This window comes from Nycticebus coucang, chromosome 9, assembly GCF_027406575.1.
Source record: "Nycticebus coucang isolate mNycCou1 chromosome 9, mNycCou1.pri, whole genome shotgun sequence".
Taxonomy (NCBI): domain Eukaryota; kingdom Metazoa; phylum Chordata; class Mammalia; order Primates; family Lorisidae; genus Nycticebus; species Nycticebus coucang.
In genome coordinates this window covers 2,984,408-3,010,392 of record NC_069788.1, presented here as the reverse complement: position 1 = coordinate 3,010,392, position 25,985 = coordinate 2,984,408, and the positions used below count along the sequence as shown (strand labels likewise).

Genomic DNA, 25,985 nt, shown 5'->3' with positions numbered 1-25,985 from the left:
ACAGTAAAATGGACTCTTTCTGGTGTATAAAGTTCTACAAGTTTTAACAAACGTATAGATTTATATAACCATTGCCACATCGGGATACAGAACATTACTACAGCTTCAGAGATTCCTTTTTTGAAGTGTTTCACATTTATATTTCAAAATACTTTTAAAAATAAGAAAAGAAGGCGCAGAGCAATGAAACCGCACAGGTCTCCACGGCCTCCAGGCCCCGCCAGCTTCTGCCTGGGCCCTGTTTTGCTGTGGGCTCCGCGCACTGTTTCTGCCAGTGACCAGGCCTCCGCTGGAGGGCCGGGGACTCTCTTCACACTGATGTCCCAGGTCGGGACACAAACTGCAGCAATCCTCACTTAAGACCCTGCTTATATGACGGATCTCAATATTCCTAACCGTGTTTTCCCTAATCGCTATTTTATCTCCAAAATGAAGCAGCCTGAAATAACAAGCCCCTTCTTTCCCTTTCAGGGAAATTATTTGATTGGGACAAAGGGGATACGGAGATACCGAGAGAGCAAGGGTGAGGTCCTGTCCAGGCTAACAACAGATCCTTGTGGGAGTCAATCGCTCGAGCCGTGTCTGTCTCCAGCGGCAACTCCCCACCCGGCCCTGGACCGCGCCGGGATGCTGGCCTGGGAGCCACCCCTGTCCCCAGGGTCCCCCCCTCCCCGGGGTCCCACCCCCGCCCCGCTGCTCTGCAGCGGCTGCACATCTGGCGGGGCGGGGCTGCGTCCCGTGACTCACGGCGTCGCTATCCGCCTTTTGTTTCTAGGACGCTTTGGCTGCAGTCGTCTGCCCTCTGCTTTTAATTTGCGGAGGAGAAAAGCCAATGAATCGAGAATGCCTCTGCTCTCCGCTCATCTTTATTTTTTTCTTAAAGTTGGTTCTGCCTTTACAAGTTCCCTAACTACCCGGGAGGCGCGGGGGCGGGAGAGGCGGGGACGCATCACCTGCGCCCCAGTCTGAAGTTTGCAGCCCCGGGTCCCAGTCTGCCCGGGGACTCAGGAGCTCCCGGACGCGGCGTTGGGGTCCGCGGGGTCCGCGCTGAGCCCCGGCGCAGTCCCTGCTGGGCAGCTTCGCACTGTGGTCGCTCCAGACCCGTCTCGTCCCTGCAAAGCTGCCCGAATCAGGCTGAATTCCACGAGATTCGCCGGCGGTTTCGTTCCGGTCCGAGGTAAGTGCAGCCTGCAAAGCGCGGACCGACCAAAGCGCGGCCGCGCAGGGGGGAGCGGCAGGGACTCCCGCGCCTTTTCCGGCAAGTTCCCCCCGAATTTCCTCCCGGGGGCGGCGCGCGGCCCAGCGCCCCAGCCCAGACCCCGGCCCAGGCCCCTCCCCGGGCTGGCGCGCGCGGAATGGCGACCGCAGTCCCCGCGGCAGTGCGGCCTCCCCCGGGTCCGGCTTGGTTCTTGCCGGCGGCGGAGGCCGGGCCGGGCTGGGAGCGGAGAGGCGCCCGCCGCGCGCGGCCGGGAAGTTGTCGCCACGCGGGTGGGACCAGGAGGCGGCTCGGGGGCGCGGGGCGCCGAGGTGAGCGGCGGGGGCGCGGGCGCGGGCTGCCGGCTGGCCCGGGCGGGCGCCTTTGTTGGCTCGGCCCGCCCGGGTGGAGACGACCCAAACCCTTCTGGGATCCAGGGGCTGGCGGGACCCGGGCTGGGGGGCGACAGCTGCAGGGCCCTCCGCTTCCTGCTGAGGCGAGCCGAATCCCGAGGAGACCGAACGATTCCCGTAACCCGAAACTTCCCTCTCGTCCCCGGGGACCCGAGGAGCGGTCTGGGGGTGCGGAGATCCCGGGTCCCCTGCGGGGGTGGTGGCGGAAGGACGGGAGAAGTTCGGCCGGAGGCGCGGGGAGTAGAGCGACAAGTTAGGCGCGGGGGCGGCTGTGACCCGGAGGAAGAGGGCGGCAGCTGGACGGTCGGTGGCCAGGGACCAGGGACGCGCGCCCCTCTCCTGAGCAGGGATGCGCGGAGGGCTGGGGACCCCGGGCGCTCTCGGAGGGAGGGTTCAGGGGCGCGGGGAGACCGATTCCTGAACTCGGGGAACCGCCGCGGCCGCCGCTCCTCACGCTTCTCTCTCGCCTGTCCAGGTCGCCCAGAGGATCCAGCGAGGGGCGCCGACGCCACGGAGGAGGAGGAAGGAGGAGGCGCGAGCCGAGCGTCCCGGGCAGCTGTGCGTACTTTCTGGAGGGCAGGGCCGGGGAGTCGGCGGGAGGGGGCGGCCCGGCTGCCGGGGACCGGCCGAGTCGCGGCGGCGTTGTCCCTCGTCCGGCCCAGCCCAGCCCCGGGGACACGCGCGCCGTGATGCCTGGGGAGTGCGCCCGGAGCCCGGCGGCCGGGGCCGCGCGGCTGCGGCTGGCGCGGCTAGCGCTGGTTCTTCTGGGCTGGGTGTCCTCGTCCGCCCCCGCCCCCTCGGCACCCTGGTCCCCGACCGCCGCGCCCCTCCCTGCCCACGCCGCGTCCCCGCGTCCCCCTGGGCCGTGCCCCGCGCCGTGCGAGTGTTCCGAGGCGGCGCGCACCGTCAAGTGCGTGAACCGCAACCTGAGCGAGGTGCCCGCCGACCTGCCCACCTACGTGCGCACCCTCTTTCTCACCGGCAACCGGCTGGCCGTGCTCCCCGCCGGTGCCTTCGCCCGCCGGCCGCCGCTGGCCGAGCTGGCCGCGCTCAACCTCAGCGGCAGCGGCCTGCGGGAGGTGCGCGCCGGCGCCTTCGCGCACCTGCCTGGCCTGCGCCAGCTTGACCTCAGCCGCAACCCGCTGGCTATCCTCAGCCCCTGGGCGTTTTCGGGCCCCAACGCCAGCGCCGCGGCCCCCAGCACCCTGGCTGAGCTGATCCTGAACCACCGCGTCGCGCCGCGGGTGGACGAGCGCGACAACCGGACCTTCCAGAACCAGAGCTTCGAGGGCACGGTGGCCGCCGCCCTGCGCGCCGGCCGGGCGCTGCGCGGGCTCCGCAGCCTGGAGCTGGCCAGCAACAACCTGCTCTACCTGCCCCGGGGCGCGCTGACCCACTTGCCTGGCCTCCGCCACCTGGACTTGAGCAACAACTCTCTGGTGGGCCTGACCCACGTGTCCTTCCGCAACCTGACGCACCTGGAGAGCCTCCACCTGGAGGACAACGCGCTCAAGGTCCTGCACAACGGTACCCTGGAGCAGCTGCAGGGCCTGCCCCGCGTTAGGGTCTTCCTGGACAACAACCCCTGGGTCTGCGACTGCGGCCTGGTGGACATGGTGGCCTGGCTCAAGGAGACGGAGATCGTGCAGGGCAAAGCCAGCCTCACCTGCGCGTTCCCAGAGAGAATGAGGAATCGGGTGCTCCTACAGCTCAGCGCCGCTGACCTGGACTGCGACCCGATCCTTCCCCAGTCGCTGCAGACTTCTTACGTCTTTCTGGGCATTGTCCTGGCCCTGATAGGCGCTATTTTCCTCCTGGTCTTGTATCTGAACCGCAAGGGGATAAAAAAGTGGATGCATAACATCCGGGACGCGTGCCGGGACCACATGGAGGGCTATCACTACAGGTACGAGATCAACGCGGACCCCAGGCTCACCAACCTCAGTTCGAACTCGGACGTCTGAGGGACATTGGGGACAGAACGAGGACTGGTCTGCATGAGGCATAGACGACGCTTTGTCCCTTCCCGGTCTTGCTCCACCTGCCCCCTTGCTCTGGACACCCGGACCTTGCTGAGTGCAGTAGAGGGATTAGCTTCCTTGGGTAGCGTTTCTCGAACAGCTGTTGAGGGCCCCACAGTCCCCTGGCCACTGTGATCGGCGGGCGTGGTGGTTGACCCTCACCTTTCCGGGGACTCTACGACGTGCATGGAGGGATTTTCCAAGTCTCAGCAGGGACGTGGACTCCCCGTGGCCTCCCTCCTAGTACAGTCCGGGGTGTAGCCAGTGTACCCACACAGGTAGCATTCCACAAAAGCTGCCTCAACTTTTTTGAGAAAAAATACTTTATTCATAAATATCAGTTTTATTCTCATGTACTTAAATTGTGGAGAAAACAATTGCATCCCATAAACTGCCTGCAGATCTTAGCAAGCTCTTGAGAATAACTCCGTAGTACACAGGAGTGCGCCTGCATCCGGGAGCATGCTTCCCTTCCATTGTTCTGCATACTACAACGTCAGATGACTTCTATGACAAAATAAATTGTCTTTTTGATTGCAGTTTATATGAAACCGTATGGAAGTTTTTTTATAAACTGCATCGAGAGCCAACACTCTGAATTGTTAAAAAAAAAATCAATAAACATTCTTAAAAGAATTATACTGTGTTCAAGTTTGCTATTTCAGAAAAAGGATTAAGGGTGATGATATCTAATGGTTTGTGTTTAGTTAATATAGCTGAGAGTCAAACTGTAGCCATGTCTTACAGTATAATACACTTTGAAGATAGTTTTGAAATAGTAAATCCTGTTGGGATTTAAGTAGAGAGTTTGAATATAGCATGACTTGACTTCTCATGGTCTCAGAATTAATACTGTTTATGGAACAATTCTGTTACAGCATAAAGAGATCGGTAAAAGTGAAGAGTTCTGTACTATAAACAACTCACAGTTCAGAGCGATTGAAGTTCTTTTTAGCATAGAAAAGTATTAGTAATAAAACTCCCCATATGAAACCTTTCCACAGAATTCTAGAACAGTGTGAAAAAAATGCAAATAAATGTATGAAAATAAAATGTGTTAAAAGACATGTAATATTCTTATATAAAAGATTTTAAAATATAAATTAAAAAATATCTCCTAAAATTATAAGGTAAATTAGAAGTTGAGACTATGTTTTGAAAAGCATTTAAGATGGAACATAAATGGCTAATAGTTTAACAGAGACCCAGCCAATGTGTTCAGAAAGTTGACGTGATTCACCACGAACTTGAGGAAATAGCCAGATAATTATCTAGATAATGTCTCAGTTAATCATAGGTTCTTAAACTCAGTCCAGTATTTGGTAATTTGAGGATATTTTGGTTTTAGCTAAGCTCTAAACACCTTTGTGAAGAATAAATCTCTTGGAGGTATAAATAAAAGCAATTGTGATAATCAATTGATATCATCAGTAATAGAAAAGGTTCCCCCGCCCCCAGTCTATTATCTGCCATTTAAACTGAAAAGTACATTCTCTTTCTACATCAAGTGACTTAAATTTAACCACTGCTGTTCAACCTTAGTGAGTAAACTTGCAGCTGCAATTCTTGGCCTGCTTTCCCTTTAAACTAGTTATGTTCTGCAGTGCTCTATATTTGAAATAAAATATGCATTACCATATTTTTATAAATAATATAGGATTTGATAGTACTTCAGGTTTTAAAATCTTTGCTGATTCCTTCTTTGAATTAAATTCAGAAGTTTGCAAAATAGGGCTAAAATATGTAAATCTGTTCCTTTCATAGATTGGCTTATACTGTCAGAATACGAAGCTTTAATTCCTTAAACATCATAAGGCTAACTTTGTGAAATATATTCATCATTGATGGGTTATATTCCGGATGCTATAATTACCTGAGAAAAGGCTCAATATTTGGCACTTAATATTCCATTAAACATTTTAAGTATTCACTAGGAATTCATAAACTGGTGAATTTTATTTATTTCCTAAAATTGGTGAGAGATTAGCCTGCCAAAAATAGTGAACACATTTACTAAATAATAACACACTATCTTAGCAAACTGCTGATCTTAGTAAGTCTGCTGATACTGTAGAAAACAAGTTCCGAAGAATGGTTTTTTCATCACGTGATAATCTAATGGTTAAAAATTGAGGTCTGCCTAAGGTCCAGGAAAACGGTAGATTCATTCATCTGGCTTTTCTCGTGAGCTCCTGAAGCCCTGGTGAGTCTGGCCCAGGGACGCTGAGTCCTCCTGCTCGGAGGACAGCTCTGGACGGTTCACATTCCCTGCTGCTCTCTCGGCCCTCTTTCTTCTTTTGTGTGGACTTCCCAATTTGCCACTGCTTTCTTTTCCATGATACCACTCCTTGCCATTCTCCAAAATATGGCAGTAGAAGATTCTTCAGGTAAGAAATAGGAATTGTGTGACAACTGATCAATACTGTGCAGTCCTGTTACTCGAAGGCTGTAAGCCCACGAGGCCGTGTTCAGTTCCTTGGGAGACAGATGCTGTATAAATCGAGTAAGTATAAGGGAATGTGGGAAGATGAAATACAAATATAACTTCATTTAACAATAAAACAAGTCTACTTGTTTTAAACACTTTTCTTTGGAATCATTATGCATTATTGATCCAGAAACTGACAAGTATCCATTTTTAAAAACTTATTTTGGTTGGTAATATGTTTTACTGAGCTTAACAACTTTCAGCAGAAAATATCCTTCATTTATCCTTTACAAGTTTCATCTGAAGAAAGCTAGAATGAAATACTTAAAAACACTTGATAAATCCCTTCATTTAAGAAGCTATTAAAATGCCCAGTGAACAACTGTTTAAAGTAGCTCAGATTTTAGGGTGACAGTTGAGCTGAATTGTCCCCCTTCATTGTCCCCGTTCAGTTCGCAGCATTAGCTGTTGTAATACCAGGGTTGCAGCCCACGTGTGATTCAGTGGTGGCCTATGTGGTAACTCTGTACAGGAGTGGATAGATGTTTCTTGCAAAATAAAGAGAAACTGAAGCACATTGATAGTTTTTTAAAGGAAATGGAGTAGGCTTTGAGGGGAAGACTGGGTCAAAATAGCAGATCACAAATAGTAAATCCTTTTAAAGAATCTAAGATTGGCAGCAAGTGTGGATTATGTTCATCTCAACATTTAATTAGAAATACATGTCTTAGTTTCCTGTTCTTTAAAGTGGCTGTAAAAAAAAAAGGTCCGAATGAACTGAAAGTGCTTCCTAAGAATTCTGTTTCACTCTTGTCTCCATGGTCTGGTGTTCCACGATGGGGTGTACCTTGCTGAGGATGTTTGAGCTTTGCAACTCTTAGTTTGCAAGTCTGTCCTGTCATTTCTGCACCCAGGACTGTTCTAAGGGTGACACCAGGAGGATCAGAAGCACTGTGAAGGTTAACATTTTGCACGTGCCTCCTTTTGCTCCCAACTCCCGTCATCCAGCCATCAGAGAAGCCACAGAGTGAAGACAGACGTTTTTTAGATGAAACACGTTTCACTTTTACACCTGTGCTAGGATTTTAACAGGAAAGGAGAGGAAAGGGAGGAAGATAAATTTCTAGATAATATATGAAAATCACCTCGACAGTGTCTGTTAAAAACCTTTCAGCAACACTACGGTGCCACGCTAGAAATAATAGTTTAAGAATATATACTCTGTGCTGTCCAATGATCCTATCTATTAGGGAAGGAAAAACAGTTTCTTGAGGATATTTGTACAGCTATTTTTCCATTCTTACCCTTTTGATTGAAAAAGTCAGGCCTGTTCTATTTTATTTTAGAACATTTTAGCAGCTCCTTGCTTTGCATGAGTTAAAAGCATAGATTTTTTTTTTTAAATGTTTACGTTTATATAACTTTGACAAGAACAGAATTCTTAGTATTTCAAAATCGGAAGGGCTTGTAGACTTCCCATTCTACAAATGAAGAAACTGACAGCTGGGACTCTGTTACAGAACGGCCCTGCTGCAGGTCCTGGAGGCCCTTTCTGCCAGACGATGGCACTTCTAATTGCCTACCTGAGGCCTTTTGAAATCCCCATGTCTAATAAAAAAGAGGCAATTGCTTTGGTAAATTTATTTTTACCGTTCTTGCTTTGAGTGAATGTTCCAGTTTGCTCTAGACTTTACTTCCCGATTGTTAAAAATCACTGTTTCAACCCCCTGAATATACCTACGTGTTTATGAAGTGACATTTTTCATAGCAATCTTATTGCTATTATAAAGCTCCTCTGAGAGCTGTGACATGGAAGGAAAATATTTTGGAAATTTAAATAATGAAGTCCTGTGCTAACCTGTATAATTCTACCTTAAAGATCAGCTCGCTCAGCTGGGGAGAACCCTAAACAAATGAGACCAAGTTCATGGCCGTGAAGTCCATCCGTTACCAGGTGAGCCGGCTGTTTTGCATCCATTCTCTGCTGTCCTAGCTCATGCCCGCTGCAGGTGCATGCTGCCCTCCTCCGGGGCCTGGCCAGGCAGGGACGTTAAGCCAAGGCAAATCCATCATCGCCCTGGAAAGCCAGCAGCACTGGCCAGCCAAAGCCTGTCCGCCCTGCTGCTGGCGGGCCAGCCACTGTCTTCTCAGATGCAGGGCTGCATGTAACGGTCCCAATTCCCTCACACCATAGTATTTATGCCATAGATTGCCAAAGTTTTAACATTATGTGATCTTTCAGAAAAGTCTAGCATGGGACCCTTTTAATGTATCACAGGAGAAATTAATTAGGATTGCCTTATCATTTAAAATAAAAATGTGATTTAAGATGAAGGGTCATGATTACTTTATCACAAACTTACACATGACTATTTATAAAAAACAGAAATGCAGTTTATGTTTAGCTGACATTTTATAATAATAGAATTTATTTGTCATTGAGTTTCACTTAGTTAATTTAAGGAAACATTTGTTCTCAAGAAATAAAAGCTTGAAATATGACCACCTATAATAACTTCTGCTGAAAATCAATATTTAATAATATGTTTGAAAGAACCAGAAGATGTTATCAAGATAAAGCTTCAAAAAGACTGGAAGTCTATAGCCTTCCCTACCCACTTTTTCCCTTACAGTCCTGTTTTTACTGCTATTTGATTTCCTCCAAAGAGAACTGTGCCACACAATATTGGAGGTGATTGCTTGTACATGGGGAAGCTGGAATGACCAAAACATGGGTGGGTCAATTTGCAAATATCCGTGACTCTGTGGGACAGTTCCCCTCTATTTGACAGAAGTAAATTGCATCGAGAGAGGACTTTATTTTCCAAATACACACATTCTGTGTTTATTCTTACAGGTAATTCAAACATCACTATAAAACATAAATATATTATCTTTAAATTAACTCTGCTTTTGTAGAAAGTTAAAAAATACAGAAGGGGTAAAATGCCAGGAATAATCCTAAGTGGGAAAAATGCCCTAATATTGAGATCAACTGCTTTCTCTTTATGACACACGCATCCTGGTTTTCACTTAGTGTTTTGAACATTGTTCACAGCGGAAACATGGCATTGCACGCCTGGTTTTAGCATGTTGCAGACAATTGTGGGCTTTGCACATATCGGATGTTCCTGCAATTTTATCTGCTGTTCTAAAGAGCACCATTTACCTACCTATGTTTCTACAGCTTGCATTTTTCCCCTTAAGGTAGATCCTTGAAGGAGAATTGCTGCATCACAGGAGATAAGCTCTTTTTTAACATCTAAAAATATTTCGATGCCTAGTTGAGTCAGGATTATTAAATATAGATCATGGTTCACTCTATGTTTTAAGAGTTTCACAGGAAACTCGGACCAAGTTGCCAACTAACCTCCACTGTTTTAGGTCTGTGAACGTATATTCTTTGTGAAAATAAATTTAGAAGGTAGCTGAGCCCATCGCCCAGTTATGAGCTGGTGCGTTGCAGCATGGGGAGGTGTGGAGGGACACTTGGGAATTAATTTAGCAAGTTACAGGTTAGGAAGCAGTTTCCAAGACAGCCCTACCCCTTTGCCTGGATTCTCTGTCTTGTACCTGGCCAGTAACTGACATCTTTTTTTTTTTTTTTAAATAGATGATTTGTGTATGTATACTTAGAATTAACTTAAATTCCATGCAAGTGATTTAATTTTGCTAATCTTCCTATTAATTTGCTTTAAAATTTCAGTGAGATCTCATGAACCATTTATTCAATTCATCCAACAGATACCGTGCTTATCAAATGCTTTCTGTGTCCCAGGCTCTCTTCTTGCAATGGATTATAAAAATGAGTGTCTGACATAAACTTGATTCGGATCTAGGCGTAAGTTAAGTAATGATAATAAGTACATTTTATCAAATACTTGCTATGGGTGAGACCCTAGGCCAAGGCCTTCATGCGTGAGAGCTCAGGTATTCTAATATGAAGAGGAAATGGAGGTTTGGGGAGGACAGGTGACTTGCCTAACAACAACGAAGTTGTAACAATCAGATGTGGGATGGAACTGCTGAAGTTTTGTTTGGGAGGTGGGTCTCCATGATCCGTGCGCTCAGCATCTGAGCTTTAGGAGATGTTCAGGGCAGAGCATGACCAGCACTACCAGAGATTCAAACAGGGAGATACAAAGTTTAGAGAAGGGAGAAATCTTGTGTGGTTGGGAGAATTCCAAATGGACTGACAGGGGAGTTAGCTTTTAAGATGATCTCCAACAAGAGGTAAGATGAGACGGTGGGTGGAAGAGCGTCCTGGGACAGAGGGTTGGCAGCAGCAGAGAGAATGGAGGCAGCTGAAGACCAGGTGTTTCCTGGGACAGCAGCACTCGAGCACGATGTTTACACAGGGGAATGGTGAAGAGTGGGATGGAACGGTGAACCTGTGCCTGGCAAATAGCCTCTGTGTAGTTCTGTGGACAGTGGGGGAACTATTAGAAGTCCGTGAGCACAAGGGTGAAATTCAGGGCGGTGGCTATGCCCACCAAGGGTGAAACCGACCAGCCTTTCCCAAGTCTGTTTGGCTGTCAAGACTGCCGACACCACACAGCACACCCAGAGGGAGTGGACAGGGGTGTTTTAATCTTGTAAGGAACTTTCTGGGGAGAACAGGACTTGGCTTTGGTTTTCATTGTGATTGGTGTTGGGGCCAGAGTGAGGCTTCAGGTTGACGTGGTCTTAACATCCCAGCAGGTGCCGAGGGATGAAGTCCATGGGCTCTCGTCAAGGTCTGTCCAGAGCTGGGGTAAAAAGCAGGAGGATGAGGCACGGGGCCCCAAAGCTGTAAGCACCCACACTTCACAGAGGGAGTCAGACCCTGATGAAACTCACCAGTGGGGTTTGATGGAGGACTGAGGTGCCAGCTCTCATTACCTGACCGTCAGCACATCTGAACATCTGAATAAGTGTCACATCTCGTAGTGAGTGCTCTGTGAGGCTCACAGCATGAGGCAGCAGGGAGGTAAAAGGTCCACTGTCTTCTTCAAGAGCCCGTGATACTGATCCTGAGAAGTTAAATGCTGTGGTCACCATTAGCAACTGGATTTCTGTGGGGGAGAGGAAGTGTCTTGGTGAGGCCTTTTACTTTTTAGCTTTAGCTTGGCTCATGCACATATTTGGGGTGTCTATGAGGCAAGAAATACCTAGAATTTTTTAGCTCAAGGTGACCTTGGATAAGGCACTGTTGTTATTATCATAGATCAGACTCAGACCAGATACTTGATAGCATCCTCAAGTCTGTGCAGATATGGGCCACCTGCTGGTGAGCATCTGTGCATGAGGTTTGGCCGGTAGTGCTAGCTCACAAGTCCCAGCCTTGACCAGTAATGTCCTCGTCAGGGGTGGTCAGCAGCAGCCCCCTGGGCTCCATCACATGTGCTGCTCACCTTACTATCAGTGCAGTGCGTGAACTCCCTTTTCTGAGTGCTCAGTTCTTCCCCAGGGACTCTCTGGGCGGCCAGTGGGGCTGGGAGAATGGTGGCCTGCATCACCCCTGTGTCTGGCAAGAGACCGAGGACAGGAGAAGCCACTTCCTCCTGTAGAATGGATTTGCCAGAAGACCCAGTTTGCTTCTATTCTATAAGTACCATTCCCATTTTAATAAGGCTTCCGTAAGTGTTCTGAGTCTGCAGAGTGCCGTGTCCATGGTCCAGGTTGTGAGGGGGAACTGGGTATGGAGATGGCCATGGTCTCCAGAGAGGCCCAGTGTGTGCCCAGCAGCTGATACTCAAGTGATGAAAGATGTGGGACTGAGGTGGGTGGTTCCTTGTATCAGAAGCCCATGGGCAACTTGTTGCCATCAAGGGTGGTCCCGAGACTCCAGGAGACGTGAGGGGGTTGGCAGCCCTCTACCCTGAAGGTATCTCTGGGGGACATTGATGAGAGAACCTATTGTGGGGCAACTGAGACCGGTGCTAGAGCCTTTTGTTAGAAGGTCCTCATTCAAGGTGGACCAGTTTGTAAGTAACAGGCATAAGTGAACTTTAGTAAAATCTGTCAGTGAGGAGTATGTTGCCTTCAGAATCCCACAAGTCCCCAAAAGATTGTTAACTTGGCTTAGCATTGTGGATGCTGGGCACCTGCTGGGATGTTAACCACTAATTGCTTCCTGACAGCTGATTGTTTTCAAGGACAGAGCAGCTCTTGACTAGCAACATAATTCCTAGGAATTTAACTGATGCAGCAGGGTCTTGGAGTTTTTATTGGTCAATGGCCTGTTTCTTTTTGTGAACTCCTTTGTGACAACTTCTACCTCTTGAGTCCTGTGAGAGGAGGGTACAGCACCAGGCTCATGCTGCACCTGTGTTCCCGGAGGATGGGAGTGTGGTGAAGATCTTCGCTGCGGAGACTGAGTGGCAGGGCTGCACGCACGGCAGGTAAAACCATATCGTGTCCCTCCCAAGGTGAAGGAAAACTGGGGCTGAGAGGCTGTTGAGAGAAACCTAATAGAACGTATTTTTAAATGTATAATAGCAAATATTTTCCAGTTCCTGATTGCATAATCAGTTACATTGGGTAGGAGCGCCGTAATCAGGGTGCCATGGCAGTAAGGCTGTGATCATCCACTATTAGATGCCATCATTTTATCAGGTTTGAGCTTGACCAAATTGGACAATTAAAGGGAAGAAAAGCAGGAATGATGGCTCCTTCCTTTCAGGTTTCTTATATGGTGGATTTGAGTTCTTGGAGGCCTTCTTTTAATCTATATTGGCCTCAATGTACTGTTTTAGCTCCTCCAGGGAGCCTTGTCTTGTTCTGCCAACTTTAAGTGCCAAAGACTTAATTATATTTCCATTTATTACTAGTTGGGTCAAAACACTCAGGCCCACTATGGGATATGCTAGGTCAAAGAGCACTGTGACCCTAGGGAATTTGGACTAGTTCAATGTTAAGGTGAGGAGTGCCTGTTTGTTATCAGGAAGGAGCAGGTCAAAGGCTCCTGGGTGGGGCAACCACCCAGACAGCACTGCTCTGCCCTCCACTGATGTCGAGATTAGCACCTGCCCTACCCCAAAATTGGTTTGGATTTTAAGGTGAGGACAACACAAACACACATGCACACACACCCCTGGAGGCTCTGGAAGGACTTATCACTCCCAGTGGGACTCCTGAAGACAGCAGGGCAGATGTGCAAGCTGGTCTAGAGCGGCTCCAGCAGAGGGGAGGCTGGCTCTGCTTGTTGCTGAGGTCATGGGCTGGGCCAGGACACGTGCATGTTCCCAGGGTTATTGTGCTTAAATCCCCTCCCTGCTCCTGCCGCTCACCTCCCACCACCCAGGGAGAGGGTGGCTGCCCACCCTTCTAGTTTACCCAGATGTGGGGGGAGAGGGGAAGAGGGAGGGGTGGGGCTGGAAAGCCTCAAGAGGTCAGACACCAAAACTAGAATGAAACTCGTCTGATACTGATTACGGGAGAGGCAGGAGACTTTTGTCTAAAGTGGTTAAGTAGTTGAGATAAGATGATCCTTCAGATTTGCTTCTAATAAATAATTTTTAATAAAGGCTTCTCTGGTCAAATCTCAAGATGCTGCCCCTATTTGGCAAGTCAGTTCTGAGGAACAGGTAGTCAGTTCTGAGGGCCAAGAAGTCGGTTATGAGGGCCAGGCGGTTTTGGCCACTGAATGAATGAATGGAGGAGCTGGGCTATCTCAGACATCCGAGGATGTCATATGCTATTTTCCAGTCTTGATAGGTGCAATGATGAGAAATAAGTTCACCAGAGAGCTTGCTTGAACACATCCACAGTCTAATAAGTTAATACCGGCTAAGAAAGTTAAACACCAGGTCACATCGGTTCTCAGTTCATAGAGTAAGTTGGTCACATAAAGGTAGATTTGTCTTAAATGAGCTTTATACTGCGTGCCTGTGAATGTATATAGCTTTATACTACATTTTATTATCACGTAGTATGTATGCTTGCTTAATACTACATATATAATACTGCCTTGAAATAGGAGGTCATTTTGGGAGGGAATACTTCATAGATGGGAAACTGAGGTGCCCTGGAGGTTAAGTAGCCTGACCAAATTCATAGTGGTAGAGCGAGGATTTGAATCCCAGGGTCCATTTCCTGTCTGCTTCTGGCATGTTCCATGGTAAGCACAATGCTACAGACGCTTAGAGAAATTAAGAATAAATGTAGAACAGGCTTCTCTTCTACAAGTGTAATGTACGGGATTACAGGCCAAGTGACCCAAATCAAATGATTCAATTTCAACTTTAAAGTTTTAAAACAAATTTTTGATGTTTAATTATAAACAAAATCACTACATTTCCATGGCATTTAACACATATGAAGAAAGGTTATAAAATAATAAAAGGCCCTGATAAGCTATTAAGTATGGAGAAGTGGACCATCAGAAGGCCATTTGCAAGTCGGAAGTTAAGAAACAATTAGCTCAAAAATGAAGCTTTTTCCTAAAAAGTAATGACGGCATTTTACTTTGACTAGTGAGTTCGAAGATTTCCTTTGTGACATTCATGCTATTGGCTGCATCCACTTTGGGGAAGACTCTTTCGCACAAAGTGCAGCTCTGTTTTGAACATGGGTGTAAGGCCACCGTAGGTTCTCTTGATGTTTTGACCTTAATCATTAGGTCTGAGTTCTCCTGTAGAGTTTAGAAAACTTTGTCCTGTCTTTGCAGCTTAATCTTGGCTGGACAGTTGTCTTCTGGGAGGAGAAACGGGAAACAAACATCCTGCCCTTCTCCTGTCCGCCAGAAGGTTAATCCCTCGGCCTCCCGGTGCCCAGCCTCGGGGTCCCTCTGCTACTTTTATAAACTGTGCTCTGCAGTCAAGGTATTTGTCAAATGACCTGCGTCTCCATGTACGAGTGACCTTCATCTTATGTTAACTGACTCCTGGCCGTATCAGTGAAATTCCCTTTCAGTCCAAGGAAACAAACTCTTTTCAATCAACTTGACCTTTAGAGTAAGATACCAAATGCCTTTGTAGATTGACTTGACTTTTCTTCTACTCTTGACTGTTGCACACCTGCAGGCTGCACAGCTCATCTGAGGACCATTGGTGAGAGATGGAGCAACATAAATACAAAGAGTCATCGAGTCGGATTCCTCCCTGTGTCTCATCTAAGCCGTAGTGGGAGGTGAGGGGCCATGGTGGGAGGAGGTGAGGGGCCTGGTGGGAGGTGAGGCACCGTGGTGGGAGGAGGTGAGGGTCCATGGTGGAATGTGAGGCATTGTGGTGGAGGTGAGGCACCGTGGTGGGAGGTGAGGCACCGTGGTGGGAGGTGAGGTGCCATGGTGGGAGGTGAGGTGCCGTGGTGGGAGGAGGTGAGGGTCCATGGTGGAATGTGAGGCATTGTGGTGGGAGGTGAGGCACCGTGGTGGGAGGTGAGGGGCCGTGAAGGGAGGAAGTGAGGGTCTGTGGTGGAATGTGAGGCACTGTGGTGAGAGGTGAGGGGCTGTGGCCTTGAGAAGACCTGACCCAGTTCTGTGACCCTGGCAGGAGAAGTGTGGCATTTACGTAAACACAATCAGTAATGTTGATTGTTTGAGATATTTGGCTACTCCTTACTGTTCTTCATTTTGCTTGAGAAATTCAGTGTGCAGCCAGCACTTTGCCAACAAAACTGAGTGTGGATAGTTGATGGTACTTGACAAGATAGAACTAGTTTTGGCCGATCCTCAAGTTGGTTTGAGTTACGAGCCAGATTCAAGTTGCCTGGAGGATGTTCTTACTCTCAGTGGTTTCTGAAGGGTCCATGTTCTGCACTAGAGCACTGTGGGCTCCAGCGACTACTCGTGCCTGGATTAGGATTTAGGTTCACTAGGGCAGGCAGAAAACCCGGAGTTGTGGTAAATTTATTTCTCATATGTAAAGAGAGGAGACTTGGAGTCAAGAAGTGATAAGGCAGCTTTGCCCTGTAAAATTCTTGGGGACACAGCATGTTTCCAGCTTACTGCTCCTCTGTACCTAGAGGGCAGCCCTAATGCTTTTGGTCTAAATTGACGGGAGTGTGGAACCGCTTGAGGATAAGCCCTTGGGAGCCTCACTTCATTCTCCAGGACCAGGTGGACCAGTCTTTCCTGGATGCCGTGTGTGTGTGTGTGTGTGTGTGTGTGTGTGTGTGTGCGCACTTGCACATGCATGTGCAGAGGAAATATGCTCAGCTTCTTTGTATCCTTAATTTTGTTTCTGACTTTCAACCATGCAGTTTGCATACTGTAAAGCAAAATGTCTATTAATTGCAAATATGGTGAAAGTTCTAAGTGTCCTTTTGGGCTAAGTGTTGTTTTCCCCCTATACTAAAATGAATCATCCAACTGTGGTTCAGATTATTGAAGTTTTCAGTTTGGGAAATATTTACTCAAGACTTTCTAAGGGTCAAGGATTGTGGCAGGGCAGGGCAGCGAGAATAAAAGTGAGTAAGGTGCAGTTGGTGTGTTCTGCACCGGGCTTGGGCAGGTGCACAGAGGACTGCCCTGCAGAGGGGATGCAGTTGGTGCGTTCTGCACCGGGCTTGGGCAGGTGCACAGAGGGCTACACTGCAGAGGGGATGGGTTCTCATCGTAGAACCTGGGCAGATACACAGACACACAGATACACACAGAGAAGAACACGAACAGGGAAGGCACACAGGGTTGTGCAAACCCAGAGGAGAGATTCTTTTTACCCGGATGACTCGAAGACGACTTTATGGAGTCAGTGCTACTAGATTTGGGCTCTGGAGGAGTAGGGAACTAGATGGCTATCCCCACCCCACCCCCATGCTCTTTCTGGATAGCACATGTAGACACTGTGCATTTTAGAGGCTGAAAATGGGAGGTGCTCACCTCCCCTCTTTTGAAGCTAGAGAAAAGAGTGTGCATGGTTTCTTTAAAATTGCACCTTAGGGCTTGGCAGCTGTAGCACAGTGGTTATGGCACCAGCCACATACACCAAGGGTGGCGGTTTTAAAACAGGCCCAGGCCAGCTAAACAACTACAACCAAAAAATAGCCAGGTGTTGTGGCGGGCACCTGTAATCCCAGCTACTCAGGAGGCTGAGGCAAGAGAATCGCTTAAGCCCAAGAGTTTGAGGCTGCTGTGAGCTGTGACACCACGGCACTCTACCAAGGGTGACATAGTGGGACTCTGTCTCAAAAAAATAAATAAATAAATAAATAAAAAATATAAAATAAAATTGCACCTTAGCGGAGGTCTGCCAAGGACATGCTGGAAAATATTTTCCTTCTCTTATATAAAAAAGGTATCTGAGAGTAACTTCCTGCCCCTCTGCTTTTGATATAGATGTGTGAGGATGTGATGCCTGGAGCAGTGGCAGCTGTATTGTGGCTATAAAGAAACAGGTCCAAAGACAATAGTCAACGTGCAGAAGATGGTGACATAAAATGGGGGAAAGCACGTGGGCTCCTTGTATCTCAGATGTCTATGTAAGGTAATAAATGTCTGTATTATTTAAGGCACAATTAGTTGAATATTCTGTTAGAAGAAGCTATGACATTCTAACTGGCAGAGTTAGCTTTTTCTAGGTAGTGTGGGGTCATGGTGAGGGTTGGAGCAGGGGGAGGTGGTGTTGGAGAGAGATTATCCCAATCCACAGAAACTGTGTAAACAGAAATGTAGAATGGAAAAAAAACCACACTGATTTGGTTGGAATATAGAGAGTGTAACAATTCATGGGGGATGCCTGTAACTGGTGAGACTTGGGTCAAGACTGTGGAAACTGAGAGTTTAGAGTTAGTCAGAGATAGTGGGCAGTGGGATGTTTATGGGTAGAGAAATCTATAATCAAAACTATACATTCTTTTTTTTTTTTTTTTTGAGACAGAGTCTCACTGTGTCACCCTCGGTAGAGTGCTGTGGTGTCACAGCTCACAGCAACCTCCAACTCTTGGGCTTAAGCAATTCTCTTGCCTCTGCCTCCCAAGTAGCTGGGACTATAGGCACCTGCCACAGTGCCCGGCTCTTTTTTTGGTTGCAGTTGACATTGTTGTTTGGTGGCCCGGGCTGGGCTCCAACCCGCCAGCTCTCGTGTATGTGGCTGGCGCCCTAGCTGCTGAGCTACAGGTGCTGATTCTATGCATTCTTTTTTAAACAATACCTTAAAAAAAAAAAAAACATATTACATATTTCCACACGGTTATACTTCTACTTTTGCCTTTTCTCCATCCTGTTATCAAGAACATGTAATTTACAGAGTCCTAAAGAGGATCAGACTGTTATACCAGTTATACCACTGCTGCCCAAACTGATGCAAAAGGCTGTTTTTCTCTAATTAACTAACTGATTTAAGCATCTCTAGACTCAAATCATTTGATTCTGTGGACAGTAGGATATAAGAAAACCCTTAACAGAGATGTTCATTCTGTTTTCATATGGAATTATTTTATACTTCGACCCAGAGGAAAATAAATTTTTTGTTCTTTTTTTTAAAAATTGAAGTTTTTAAAAATTATAATAAATTCTTCATGATTAAACATTTGGGAAATTTATTAAAAATGGGAATGAGAAATAAATTCATAATTTCTTTACCTGCAAACCACTATCGTCCTTTAAGGTTTCCTTTCCTGAAAGAAATTTGTCATTAAAGAATTTAAGATGATGCGTTAAAATATTTAAGTAGAGAATCTGTCATTGGCACCAATAAATCTGATTTCATGATTTGACAGTAAAATGTGGCTCCTCGTCATCACCTGGGTAATGTATTCCTCAAGAGACAAGCACATTATTCGTTAAGACCTTCCGTTTATTTCAGAAAGTAAAGGCAGATTATCTCAGAGTGGACAATGCAGCTGCTCGTCTCCACGTAAACAGGGCAGATGTGCAATCTCGGTTTGGATTTCCAGAAAGGTAGTCACACTCCAGCCCAGGTTACCATTGTTCTGAAGGAAGCTTTTTTTATAATTTTGCTGGAGGATTTGCAGCATGGTTCTGTTATCACAAATTCTGAATATACTGTGTACAAGACACAAAGTATTTGATGTGGGCAAAATAATAAACCTGGCCCATTTAAAATATTCTGTAAGGGTGGCACCTGTGGCTCAAGGAGTAGGGCACCGGCCCCATGTGCTGGAGGTGGTGGGTTCAAACCTGGCCTCAGCCAAAAAAACTGCAAAAAATAAAATTCCTTTAAAATATTCTATAAGACAAAATTAGCCATTGCTGTTCCGTCATCAGGAATTATCCTTTTGTCTACTATACATTGGGGTGATTACAATGAGCCTCCAACTAGGGGAAATTGGTAGGAAAGTTTAATTAGAGTCATGTTAAAAATCTGTAAGGCTCATTATATTGAACTGATTTAAATATGAAAAATTTTAGAATTTTTAAAAACATTTTTGGTTGAACTTTAATAATTAGTTCTAAAAATTAAAAAAGCCGCTCTCTTCTGTACAGGAAAGAGGCATGGCTGTATTTTAGAACAGTGCTTCTGGGACTCCAGGGTGCCGGGAATCATCCCAACCCCTCTTAAGACGCAATTTCTGATTGAGAAGGTTTGCAGGGTGGAGCCTGACATCAGGCATTCCTAACAAACTCAGTGCCAAAGCTGTTGGTCCAGGGACTTTGAATAACAAGATTTTGGAGGAAGAGAAGAAAGAATCTCTTCTGTTTTGAAATGAGAAAATGCACGTGGAAGACGGCAGATGCTGTGACCAGAAAGGGCCATCATTCAATACAAATCAATTCACAGCTGCAAGATTGTATGGGATTAAACCCAGTTACATTTTCTCATACTTTTCTCTGGTGTGCTACTCCACGGCTCTGTCATTCTGAAACAAGTTTAAGCTAGAATCCACTGCACACATCAAACACGAAGTCCAAGTTCACTTTTTGGATTGGCGTAAGTAAACTTGGAGTGGGTCTTTTCCAAGTCTTGGAAGGTATTTAAATGTAGTCATTTTCATTAATTGCTCTTAAAAACTAATTAGCACTGTGTTTGGAGCTTCCAGCTCAGGTCTTGAAAGGCACGTTGTGTTTATACTTGACACCATTTCCAGATGTCCAGGCAGGCTGGTTCCCTCCTGGCCTTGCCTAAACTCTCGGCTGTGAGCAGGGCAGACCCGGAAGCAAAACTGTGTAACTAATAGCAGATGAGATGTTCGTTATGTGGAGGGGTTTTTATCTGTTGATTTGTTTTCTTTTTCCTCCCCAAACGTTAAATTTTGAGGATTTAACAGAAAATGTCAGGATATTTCTGCAAAGCAGATTTTTTTCCCCCTCCCTTGAGTAAAATCATGTAACACAAGTAAAGGTTAAGGAAAGTAAATATTTATCTCCTCGGTTACAAACAGTGTGTTTCAACAAGGGAGGAGCAGACTCTTCTAGCCCATTGTGTTGGCTCCAGATAGATGGTGCAGCACCCGGGGCGAGAGCTGGGCTCACCCCCCAGGGCTCCTCCGCTTGCAGGGACAGACCCTTGAGGCAAGTTCTGATGGAGAGCTGGATGTAAATTAGATTTTTTTGGAGACCAGGCAGCTTTTCTGCCTTACCTCTGGGTGTCAGCAGACTAGTCATTAAATATATTTCTGTCAGAGTCCATTTGTCATGTTTAAAGTTGTTTAAAGATCAAGTTGGAGGTCAGCAATGAGGATCCCAGATCTTAACTGGAAGCGACTCCTTTATCATAAGCTACAAGGACACCCAGCTCTGTGAGTCACTTACAGGCCTGAAGAGATTTTTATTTCACTTCAAATCCTCAGATTTCATTGTTTCCTCATTAGCATGTAGAGCTCGGTTTCCATAGTTGGAAATAGTCCTAAGCACCAAGTATAAGTCATTAAAAAGAAACCTTAAAGGAAGAAAAAACAAACGCAGTTGTACATAGGCCACACAGCATGCAGGGACGTTATGGTCTAAGTCAGGTGGCCTCAGATCCGCAGCTGAGAGAAAGTATGTTTAGTGAGACTTGAGAACTGAGCGTCTTCAACTCCAGCTCTCTCTCTCGCCCTCCTTCCCCTCCCCTACTCCCCAGAGCAAACTGATTTAACCTAAGTTGAACCCAATGTCACTTTACACCAGGCATTGTCCAAAGTAGCGCCTCACTGAGCTTTCAGATGCCCCACCCACCCACCCAGTGCAGACTGCACAGCTCACCTCCCCTTCCGGTGCTGTGGCTTTGCACCTGGGAAGATGAGCCAGCTTTTGGTGACTGATGCTGTATAGATACCAGGGGATGGTCTTCAGCCAGAGGACTTCAGTCATCGGCATCATTGAGGCATTTGTCTGGAAACAAACACTCTCAGAAAGCTGGAAGGCAGGTGGAGGGGTGCCAGATGTGCCTTACACCTGTGCAGTGGCTGAGCAGTTTTGTACACCTAGGTATTCAAGATTATTTCCGTTATGGAGCTGCCTCAAGATAAAAGTACAAAACTTAAAGCGTTAATTAAAATGCAAAAGACAGCAGCAATACTGAAGATAGTTTCAAAACCTCCTAGAGCAGTGGTTCTCAGCCTTCCTCATGCTGCAATGTATTTTCATTGTTAAAAAGGGCTCTCGACCCACAGGTTAAGGACTACTGTCCTAGAGCAAGCAAAAGGAAAGGAAAAGCACTTAGGGATACTGAAATTGTGCGTATGAAGAAGATTTAATTTTCAATTAATGTATCTTTCAGTCTCCATGGTATTAATCCAGGGATCCAGACTGTGTTGAGAATGGTACTGACTTTTTCATCTGCTGATTTTCTGAGCTGTTAATACCTCTAAGAACATCTTGTACTCCTGGGCCTGCCCAGGCGACCACGTCGCAGTTAGGGGGGCTGTCAGTAGATGCTGAGTAAAATAGCAGGGAAGGTTTGGGACGGCAACCCCACCTCATTTGGAGAAAGAGTCACAGACTCCAGAGGGCTACGGGATGCACCCTCCTGGCATGAGTGTGCAGGACAACCTCGCGCTGAGCTACAGCAGGCTTCCAGTATCAGCCAGGAGAGGCACTGGCCTCCCGTCCTGCTTCTCGCTGACCGCACCTGATCTAACCACGTTTCCGTGTGGCAGCCTCTTCTAACGTGCTTCCAGACAACACCAGGGAGAGCTGCTGGCTGGTATCTTCTGTGAACGTGTGTCCCTGTGTGCGTGCCTGTGCTCACAAGCCTGGTTGGCATCTCGACTCTCCTCCTCCAGAACCACCGAGTGATGCTGGGGCTGTGAGATTTGCTGCCTGCCTAGGTCCCTCCCGTGCCACCGCACTCTGTTTGGCCTTTGTTGCGCTTTATCCTGGACGACTCTTTCAGAAGTCCTTAGAAAGAACTGGAAAACTGTAGGATTTCTTAACATTCACAAGTTCATTTGAAGTGATATTTTTCTGATGAAAGCAAATAAAAGTGAATGTTTTTTCATTTTCTTGAGTTGTCAGTTGCAGCTTGAGATAGAACGGAGAAGAGAAATTAGAATAATGGAAAACAACTTCTGTAGCTGTTAAAGCAGTTTTTCAGTTAGAAGACGCCAAGTACATTCTTTAGTACTTTTTTTTTTTTTTTTCGCAAATGAACAAAATGCTTACAGACAAGGCAGCAGGAGACTTAATACGTTTGTGAATTCTTCAATATTCTTGATATATCACCACTGTTAATTTACAATAAAAGAGGAAAACATCTGGCAGCCTGGAAAATAGTTCTTTCTGAAGATTGTTTTTATGTAGAATGAAGCTTTATATGGTGTATTTTTTCTTAATGTTCTAGTGTTTTTGCAAGAGAGTAAATACAAATTGAATACAGTGGGGTTTTTTTCCATAGAAATAACAGTTATTGGGCATTTTTATGTTACTGCTTAGCATTGGAAAAATTGTACCTCCTGGAGGTAAAGTGTTAATAACAATGGTAAATGTCTACTTTTAGTGAAAGAAGTTTATTTACATTACACTCCCACTTAGATGAGGGTTTTACATAAGGTGGGTGTTTCTCAATAATTTGGTTTCTTCCTGGTGTTGAAGTAGTTCTCCATTCTGCTAAGAATCTCAAAAGTGGGTTGCACCCACTGTGACACTCACTGTTTACAATATATATCTTTAAGGAAAAATACATATTTCAGAAGAACAAAACTAATCTATCCTGTGCTGGGTGGCTCAAATATTTTAAGTATAATGTACTTTTGGAAAAATTACTGCTTTTTCCTAATGAAAGCCATAGCAATCATATTATTACAACTTTTAAAATTTCTTTTTTCTAACTATATTAAATAAACACAAATATGCATTCTTCCTTTAAGAAAAATCAGTATTTTAAAATGACCAGTTTTTTATTCTTCCCTATATTGAGTGTATATTACTTTCATTTTTCTAAAAATCAATTTAATTTACATAGTTTCCTCAAAAATAATGTATAGAAAAATTACCAAAATTAAAATATTTAGTCAGCTAAAACTATACTAAGTTCTGGTGAGGTCAGTGAATAGTTATTTATTTTACTTATTTTATACAGGTTATTTCTAATCCTTATGCATCTAATATATCATTTTTCTGGACCACAATAACATTTTTTGACATGGAAGAGGTGAAAATATCTAATAAGATTCTTTAAATGAAAAAATCTTGCAAATAATGTATGTAAATAACCAGCCTGAGTGTGGAGGGCAGTCACAGACTATGTGGCTAAGAGCTTAGGCTCTGGAATTAAACAGGACTAGTTCAAATCTTGATCCCTCCACTCCCGAGTCTCATGAACTTCAACAAGGCTTCTATGAGGCCATTCTTCCCATTGACAAAGCAGGTCTCCCTGGAGTATGTAACGTACGTAACTTACGTACGTATGGAATGATGTCACACGTGTAAAGTGCTTCGCACACAGAATATGGTCAACAAATAGGTTCTGCTGTGTCTGTTCCTCTCCTGGCCACCTGAGCAGCTCACTGATGACTTAAATCACAGACTACATTTTATCTATTCAGAAAATTACACTGTTTTGCTCAGTTGTAATAATTAAATATCTACGGGAGTGTTAATGGCTTTACTTTATATAACACCTTTATTTTATTATATAACAAGTTTGCTGTGCTCAGTTTAACTTAACCCTGTAAAATACAATAAAACTAGATCACGACCCTCATTGTTCAGTTGGGAAACCAAAGCAAAGAAAAATTAATGAACTTGACCAGAGTTGCACATTTCATAGCATAATAAGGAATGTTTAAACTAAAATTCCAAAAATTTTGTATTTCCATCTGAGCAACAACAAAAAAACAATACATTTATATCATGAAGCAGTTGATGTAACTGATTCTCTTTATAAAAGACCATTGGAAAAAAAAAAAAGACCATTGAACACATTGTTTTGGAAAGCAGGAAGTTTTCCTTGACAGTTGTTTTCTATGCTAATAATAGTACAAAGTTTTTTATATACCTTAACTGCTTTCCAAATTTATTTCTAGAATACTAGCAGGAAAAGAAAAAAGCCTTTACTTACGAGTCATAAAAAAGTCTTTCAAAATATCATGCCAGAGGGGGAAAAAAATCTTCTCTTGTGGACTTAGCGTGGACTTAGTGCTTAGCTTCTGATACACTTTGGTGCTTCTCGACTGCTCTGGCGCTGCAGTAGTTATGTATTTTCTTGTATGGACATCACACTCTGTTTTGCATAAAATTCTACACTCTGGCCATATGTACAGGGTGTCCATAAAGTTCATGTGCAATTTTAGATTTCACGATATTTTAAACTGCACACAAACTTTATAGCCCCCTTGTATATTTTCACTTTGCTATTTACAATTTTGTTCTATATAATTACTCAGCTTTGATTTTACCAAGATAATGGTTTATTTGCCATTTCCCTGAAATATACCCCGCGGGACAAAGTATTCTTTCTGTTAATAAGTTTCTGACAGATTAAAACAATCAGTTTGGTGGTGTAATTCCCTGATCTGTTATTTAAAGATCTTTTCACCTGATTAACCACCTACATCTGCAAACCTATGGGAAGAGTTTTTCCCATCTTATTCCATCTTCATTTGCAATAGAGAAAGGAATGCTAATCTTACCAAATCATTTTTAAAGAGTTTAGAGATTTTTATCGAAAGAGAACCATTAATCCTGCAGTGTGATGAGCCTATTTAGGCCTTACCCCTAGGTCTCCTGTGCCCACATATGCCATTTCAGATTTCCAAGGCCAGGAAAAGAGCTTCACAAAAGAAGAGCTTTTACATTATTTAAACAGTGCTATGTCCATGAAATTAACTATGTGCTGTTTTTGGTTCACCAAGCAAGCATTTTTTCACCCTCCCCGGGTCCCCAGTGAGCTGTGACTCATTAAACTCAGATCCATTTAGACATCAGACCCCATGTCTAATGAGGAAAGGGGTCACGGCAAGGAGGAACGCAGACCTGCTGGTCTGAGCCGTCTCCACCAGAAACCTGCTCTAATGAGCACGTTCCTGCTTCCCGGGCCGTCCTCACACTCCCCCAAGCTCACAGTGAGAACACCTGGGATTCCATAGCCTTGCCATGAACAGCCCAAAAATAGGCCTGCTGAGACTTCCGAGATGGATTGCTAGGCTCTGTGAGTCACCTCTGAAACCCGGCGCTCCGTGCTTTCTGATTTTTGTTTGCATCATTAGGATGAGAAATTTCAGCAAAGCTAGCCACAGAGACTTGTGACTAATCTTAGCAGTTATAAAAGCAAGCATTTTTGTCTTTCAAATTCATATACATATACAAAAGGCAAATAAAATCTTGAATTAGATAATCTTTTCCCAGTTACTCACCTAAACTAAATGCTCAGGTATGAAAACTTTGCAATATAAATATGGTATTCTACTAAGAACAAGAGATGTTTTTGAACTTGACGCAGCTTTCGAAATTTACCTTTACATTCAATGCTAGTAAACAATAATTAGATGTAGAACCTGAAGCATGCAGATTTCACACTGGGCCTTCACAACCACAGTGGGGAGGTAGGTCAGGTCTAGAAGAATGCAGGGCAGCCCGGCCGTCTCATGAGACTAACACGTGAACCAAACGGGCCCCAACAGAGCAC

At 45.4% G+C, this 25,985-nt stretch overlaps 1 protein-coding gene and 1 long non-coding RNA gene across 3 annotated transcripts; both read left to right on the top strand.

Annotated features, from left to right (window-relative positions):
- The first annotated feature begins 758 nt into the window (after window positions 1-758).
- On the top strand, window positions 759-4,236 carry TPBG (trophoblast glycoprotein). Of its 2 annotated transcripts, none has more exons than XM_053602320.1 (2): window positions 759-1,177; window positions 2,084-4,236. In XM_053602320.1, exon 2 carries the CDS (start codon window positions 2,298-2,300, stop codon window positions 3,570-3,572), a length of 1,275 nt encoding a protein of 424 aa, XP_053458295.1. In that variant the 5' UTR covers window positions 759-1,177; window positions 2,084-2,297; the 3' UTR covers window positions 3,573-4,236. The 2 variants fall into 2 exon arrangements, with proteins under 2 accessions (XP_053458295.1, XP_053458296.1); XM_053602321.1 differs by lacking the exon at window positions 759-1,177 and adding an exon at window positions 1,715-1,776.
- A 13,093-nt stretch (window positions 4,237-17,329) lies between these two features.
- Window positions 17,330-22,591, top strand: LOC128594081 (uncharacterized). The gene is made up of 3 exons (XR_008382488.1): window positions 17,330-17,462; window positions 19,424-19,868; window positions 22,018-22,591. It is a non-coding gene; the product is annotated as an uncharacterized LOC128594081 (long non-coding RNA).
- The last annotated feature ends 3,394 nt before the right edge of the window (window positions 22,592-25,985 follow it).

What these genes read in the sequence shown, in the direction of transcription:
- TPBG (XM_053602320.1), top strand. Translation starts at nt 2,298, where the DNA reads ATGCCTGGGGAGTGCGCCCGGAGCCCGGCGGCCGGGGCCGCGCGGCTG.